At 35.5% G+C, this 6,523-nt stretch overlaps 1 protein-coding gene across 2 annotated transcripts in view; it reads right to left on the bottom strand.

Annotated features, from left to right (window-relative positions):
• Nucleotides 1–821: 821 nt before the first annotated feature.
• Nucleotides 822–6,523, bottom strand: part of LOC136261294 (uncharacterized) — a 28,217-nt gene continuing 22,515 nt past the window's right edge. For both annotated transcript variants that reach the window (XM_066055269.1, XM_066055270.1), the window contains 12 exons: nucleotides 6,281–6,407; nucleotides 5,727–5,827; nucleotides 5,557–5,668; nucleotides 5,309–5,465; nucleotides 2,750–2,816; nucleotides 2,637–2,703; nucleotides 2,315–2,412; nucleotides 1,977–2,103; nucleotides 1,877–1,918; nucleotides 1,754–1,822; nucleotides 1,633–1,693; nucleotides 822–986 (listed from right to left, as the gene is read on the bottom strand). In XM_066055269.1, coding sequence (XP_065911341.1) covers nucleotides 1,646–1,693; nucleotides 1,754–1,822; nucleotides 1,877–1,918; nucleotides 1,977–2,103; nucleotides 2,315–2,412; nucleotides 2,637–2,703; nucleotides 2,750–2,816; nucleotides 5,309–5,465; nucleotides 5,557–5,668; nucleotides 5,727–5,827; nucleotides 6,281–6,407 — 1,015 coding nt within the window. In that variant the 3' untranslated portion in view covers nucleotides 822–986; nucleotides 1,633–1,645. The remainder of the gene's footprint in view (nucleotides 987–1,632; nucleotides 1,694–1,753; nucleotides 1,823–1,876; nucleotides 1,919–1,976; nucleotides 2,104–2,314; nucleotides 2,413–2,636; nucleotides 2,704–2,749; nucleotides 2,817–5,308; nucleotides 5,466–5,556; nucleotides 5,669–5,726; nucleotides 5,828–6,280; nucleotides 6,408–6,523) is intronic.

Raw genomic sequence — 6,523 nt, 5'->3', positions numbered from 1 at the left:
CTTTTACTGATTGTTATTATAATCATCACTGTGTCTGTAGATCAGAAGAAAAGTAGGCAATAGCAAACCCTAAAGCCAGCTATAGACCTCAAAGCCAGCTACAGACCCCAAAGTCAGCTAGCTACAGACTACAAAAAGAAATAAAACCCACATCAAAAAAACAACCAATTAAGCTCTAAAAAGGGTGCGCCCTTCAATAGCTAGTGAAAAGTTATGAAAGTCAAAGGTGGTGGCCAAGAAATGGCTGCATGCAATGGTGTTAATGCTAACAAATGCACATGCCCCTCCCCCCTCTCTATATTAAAGACCTACACATTATGTATACTATTGCCAATATTGGATTATAAATCATGCTGACAATATTACGATACCATACTATGCACCTTTATATTCATTTACATCTCGCTGGCCAACAGCATAACAGGAACAAAGTATTTGATATAAGAGCTGTGACCACACCAAGTAGTGTGTATAGCTGGCTCTATCAATTGACTGTATTTCAGTTAAAATGCTATTATGAATAGTCTAGCTATTTTATCATAGCTGCAATTATTTTGCCATGTTCCTCATTAATTTTTAGCAAATACTGTAATGCCGTATAAGTGCTCCATTATAGTTCATGAGAATTTAATGTGTGTGCATACACATAAGTTTATATAGAAGTTTCATTCATGAATACAAAATTTGTATGAAACAATATACCACAACAAACATGTGCAGTCATGATAAAATTTCAGTGCTTTTATGCGATTACTCAAACTATACATATCTAATGCTAGATTGTTTAACTTAACCACCACTGTGAAATTTACTATCGTCACAGTGATACATGTAATATTAAAGTTGTACAATCATACATAATATTATTTGAATTAACACATGTTGTATAAAACATTATAATGTATAGCATATAAACAGATAAAAAAATAAAACTGCTGTGTTACAGTAAGTGCATGGACTTCATCATTATGCAGTAGTTCAATGGTCTGTAACATAGAACAGCAAGATCAAATAGCTTATTATGTGACTGAAGTTTGGAAAAACATTCCAAATCACTCATTAGAAGTTTTGAGATAAACGGTTTTAAAGAATTCAAGTCGGCATAACTCGCCAAGGATGGCATGCAAGCATGCATATGAAAAAATTACACTAGATGTGCATCAATCTATTACCTTTCAGACCACTTCCAGCACTTGTAGAGTTTCCCTCCAAATAAGATAGAAAATCTGAGCAGTTGGACGAGTGAAGTAGTATCACGAGTGCTCACAAAGGGGAGGAGGGTGGTGGGTGGGTGGTGGGATGGGCAAGAGATAGATTTCAAAATGAAACGATTGAAGTCCAGACATGAGATTACAAGGCTGTTCTGGTATCTTAGTGGCTGACAGCATTTGGCCAACACTATCAGGCCATCCACCAATTAACCACTGATTCTTGCCAAGCCAGGCCCTTCTTAAGGCCATTCAAGCTCTCCACACCACCCAGAAAAGACGTCTGTTAAAGTAGTTTGGGTAAAATCTGGTCAGTATGATAGTGTAGCTATCCACTGGTGGTGTTAGTTTGATTTTACCCGATGTGTGAATTGGAACGGTTTTGTAAAATCTGGTCACATATAATGTTCGAACAGACACTTACCATATAACTATAATTATGTAGCATCAGGGTTAACTGATGTTCTGATAACATCATTTCTGTTCTGTAATAACAATTGAAAACATAAGCTATGTATAGCCTTATATAAATCATACACACTTACATTTGAACTGTAATAGCTACTGATGCCATCTTTCCTTCCCTTAACGCATCTTGAAAACATGGCTAAAAACTGAAATAACACGATACATAATGTAATGATACAGACAACATGTAAATGTTACACCTTTGCATTCTTGAACACATAGAAGAAGAAGATAAGTACACCCTGTCAAGTCATGTATGTAGTGGTAAAGTCTGTTGCGTATAACATGTACAGTACATACTTGAAGGGAGTTCAGTATTGTGAATATCCATGCAAATGCTATTGTCTCCTGATTGATAGCCAGTAGACCAAAAATCCATGTTAAGCCGAGTAATGGTAATAAAAATACTGCAGCCTTTAGTGATGCTCTATACACAATACATTATACATGTAATTTGTATGTGCATATATAAACTGCATGCAGTGGTATATATAAAGAAAGTGCCTTAATGCAATCTTTATAATGTGTTGTGTGTACATGCATACATAACATGGGTGCTTGTACAGTACATACAGTATTTTAATACACAAGAGTACTCTTTTTATTAAGACATGAAATAGTAGGTGTGCTTTACTTACTTCACTGAGTCTACCATGGTTGCCCTATCAGTACTCATACTACTGTGCTTTGTTTTAAACACTTGATAAGTAGTTGTGATCAGTACAAAAGTGTTTATCTGTTGATGAATTAACATTGTAATTATACAATATTATTGACATTTAGATCAGCATATACCATAAATCAGATTTTTGTCGTTGACCATATCGACAAAAATTAAAATGACAAATTTTTACCACCACCCGCAAAGAATGTCGGTTAGGGAATGATGCAGTTACACATTATTTATCGTTTAACAAGACATTAGCATTTTCCACACAGTTATTACTACATGTAACTCACCATTATGATGAGCAACATGGGACCAATGAATGCCCATATAGCTCCCTTTTCTTCAGATATCCAACATCTATAATTGCGATATGCATATTCTGTCTTTATTGAACAATACTAACCTATTGTTACTGCCATATTGTTTATGTGATATTCCAACTGATATAGCAACAACTGGAACGGGTAACCCTGTGTGGACAATGTACATTTACATACATGCCAAGTTGGTAAGAAACTTTAGTATGTGAAGATTCATTACATTTTTTTTACCAAATATGTGCAAGTTACCTGCAGAGTCCTACAAAGATAAAAATACGCAGTAGTGTGTCATGTGGCCAAGAAAGCTGGCACCACACCATGAATATATTGATGGGAAGAAAGAAAATGCCATTGTCATGCATACATTGCTCCGGGCTTTCTTCTCCAAATGGAATGAGTTTTACACTGCAATTATCCTCTACCTTCAGCATCCCACATACACCCCTGTACCTAATTTGAGCAAGGTCGTTTGATGCATTCATGGAATATGAGCCCTTAATTTCTTCCCTTCATTTTGGGAGATTTTTCCTCTTTTGCACACTTTACAAAAACCATTATAAAAAGTACTGTAAGCGAGTAGCTAATTGTCTTGAAATTTGGCTTACATCAAGGATGTATTAAGGCTAATTCACACACTGCAAATCTAATGGAATGGATGTTCAAAGAGTTATGGACAATTGCTTCCATTTAAAAAAATCGCAATAAATATTTTGTCATGATGCCTACAGGATAAAACTACTTATGGGAATAACTTGAAAATTGGTCCGTGTATACGTAGGTTAACTAATCATCATTGCTCAAAAGTTTTGTGGTTTAAAAAACCTGCATTGGAGAAAACTACCCCGGTGTAAAATTGTGGGTCAAAATACTCTAATAAAACAGTCACCAAGAATTAAAAATAGCATGAAAAATGTGTCCAGGGTTCAAACCAGGGACCTCCATAGCTACCCATTTCCCAAGCCCTTCATCACTGGACCATCACACTTAATTTCTAGCTTAAAAATGAAAATTCTATACATGTACTTTAAATCTTCTCAATAGTATAAAACATTAAATAAAAGATTAGTATACGTAATTTACTAATGGAGAATCTAAATTGTTCTAGAACATTCTATGTGTGTTCTATTTAGTAGAGCAGCTAAGCAACAAATTTTGATGACATTGTTCACTTTGTGATAATCACACCAAATTTTCTGTGGAAGTTGAGTCCTTTGAGAAATGGTGCCATGTCAAAATCATTACCTCAGGGCATGTTTGGAAACTTCAAAACTAAGTTATAAGCCCATTTCTAGCTGGTCAGGAAACCATACAAGTTCCAAATCTTTGTTTTTGCTTAAATAGCATGAATGTATTTCAAATTTTCAAATTTTACAGGTACAATCAGAAAATCTTTTAAAACGTGGTAAAAAAAAAAGCTGTTTTTAAATACTCCTAATGGAGCCAATATTTCAGTGTAAAAACTACAGGCACAATCCAATAGAAATAATATATTGCACAACTATGGATTTGCATATCTTGACTCTCCATGCTCCTTAACATTGCAAGCTAAAGACCAGGATGGACACCTCCCTTGATCAGCTATTGGGTATGACCATCCTTTGCTTGTCTATGCAGATTCAAAGTTTCAGTAAAATTATGCACTTTTATGGCTTCCTATTTACATTTTCTATTGGTGTTAATTGTCAGGTTCTTAAGTGTGACATGATCGGTAATTTTAATGGCACCATATCTAGTATGATTCAAGCTTATTGTACCAAGTTTGGTGTTTCTATTAAAAAAGTGGACAATTTTTTCTCTTTGCTGCTCTACTAATTAGAAGTCCTCAAAAAATATGCACTCTATTTTAACAAATAGCTAAACAAAGTGATACTATTGTAACTTCTGTTCTACCATTGTTATCTATAGATAAGAAGAAATTGGGTAAAAACAAGCCCCCAAAGCCAATTTATGACTGGCTATGGAATATTCAAAATGCAAACGAAAAGTCAAATCATAGATGGTGGAGATGGGGGTAGGGGTAAGGGGGGCATGGCCCCCTCACTTTTATGGGACAGTGTTTGTAAAGAAAAGATCGAGATACTCTAATAGAGCAGTCACAGTATTCAGAGAAGCAGTGGTGCTACTTAGGTATGTGTTGTTATTTAGTTGGTGGAGGGCAGCAGCTATTGTCAGCAGGTAGTAACCCTTTTTTTTTGGTCTTCAGCTTATTCAACTTACAGCTGGCCTGGCCCCCTCACTCTTTGGCTTGCTCCTGAGTCAAATCCATGCCAAAATAGCCAAGTTGTAAAAAGGGTGCAGCCTTCAAAAGTCTGGATGAGTGAAGTTGTGAAATCAAAGGTGGCGGCCAATATAAGGCTGCAATGATGGTAATGCTAATAAATTTCTATCATGCACACATTAGCATTAACATCATTGTAGCCATTTCTTGGCCACCACTTTGATTTCACAATTTTTCTCACCCAGGATTATGATAGCCGCACCCTTTTTACAGCTTGGCTGTTTTTGCATGTATAATGCTATATGCATTTTATATGTATATGAATTTTTAACTGCCTGCATTATCTACATTAAGTCACTATTCACAATATCACGCACAGTACATGATCTGTATATTTAGACATCATAATTGTATTAACACTAACCCCAGCCAAGCAGTGAAAAGAATTTCCAACTTTTAAAGAATCCCTGGTAGAACACAAATCGTAGTACAATGAATAGCAGGATTCCTTCACAGAGCATCCAGCAAAATGCAGCCAGGAAGAAGTAATGAAGTAAAATGGCCACAGTCAAACAAGCACTCTATAACATAAAATTGAAGAGTAGCTATATACTCTCAATACTGGTTGTTACAGAAACTATAAATTAATGTTACATATTTTTTTGGACTTACTTTTGAACTGGAAGCGTGTTCTACTCCACTAACAAATATAACTAATCCTAATAGCAGTGCCGCTGAGAGATTGGCATGAGCAAAATGCCGTACTCCAGCAAAGATTTTCTTCCTACAACATGCACACAGCACAGTGTATGCATATCACTACCTACCATAATTATACTAACCTGAATATGATCAGGAATACAATTGATAGACTGAGACAAACGATAGATACACCACATCCAATGTATGTAACAATGGAAAGTGCTTGAGAGTTAGAATTAGCCTGTACATATTGATAAATACATAATTATAATATATACAGTATAGTAATTTACTGTACTCCAGCATATATGTAGGCTCACAAAGTTGTAAGCATCTTACAACAGTAAACCTTCTTGTTAAATGAATAATGAACACAGTGTCTATACATCTGGAAAATATTGGGCATCTAAAATTACTCTAATATTTAGAACAGTAATGCAGTGATGCTTTCTGAGAGAAATACTCTAACATAGCAATCACTTCAAATTAGGAGTGACTTCAAAATAAGTAATTTAATAAAGGCTTGGCTCCACGTAATCCTTAATTGTTAAACTAGTGACAACCATCCCAACAGTGTCTTGATATAGTAAGCAGTTGTGGGGATGCACATAAAATGCAGTAAAACGCAGAACCTTTTAACATAGAGAAAACTATACAGGCTGACATACAGAGTACTAAGCATCAGTAAGCATACATTTGTGCCTGTTGTATCCACTAAGACAGCAAAACTAGTCAAATGGTCAGACAAGCACTGAAGGATAGTTCCATTGATAATCTCACTGGTGATTCCTTCTTCAGAGAATCCACCACTCTCATTATCCCTAAAACAGGACATGTGAATTGATTATCTGAACACCTGTGTGACAGTGAAGCATATTCACATGGCTCTGGTGAATTATACACCACTCACTAAAATATTTTAATAGAACAATCACTT

Source organism: Dysidea avara, chromosome 7 (genome assembly GCF_963678975.1).
Source record: "Dysidea avara chromosome 7, odDysAvar1.4, whole genome shotgun sequence".
NCBI lineage: Eukaryota > Metazoa > Porifera > Demospongiae > Dictyoceratida > Dysideidae > Dysidea > Dysidea avara.
Note: the sequence above shows the minus strand (reverse complement) of the source record. Positions and strands in the feature narration are given on the sequence as shown.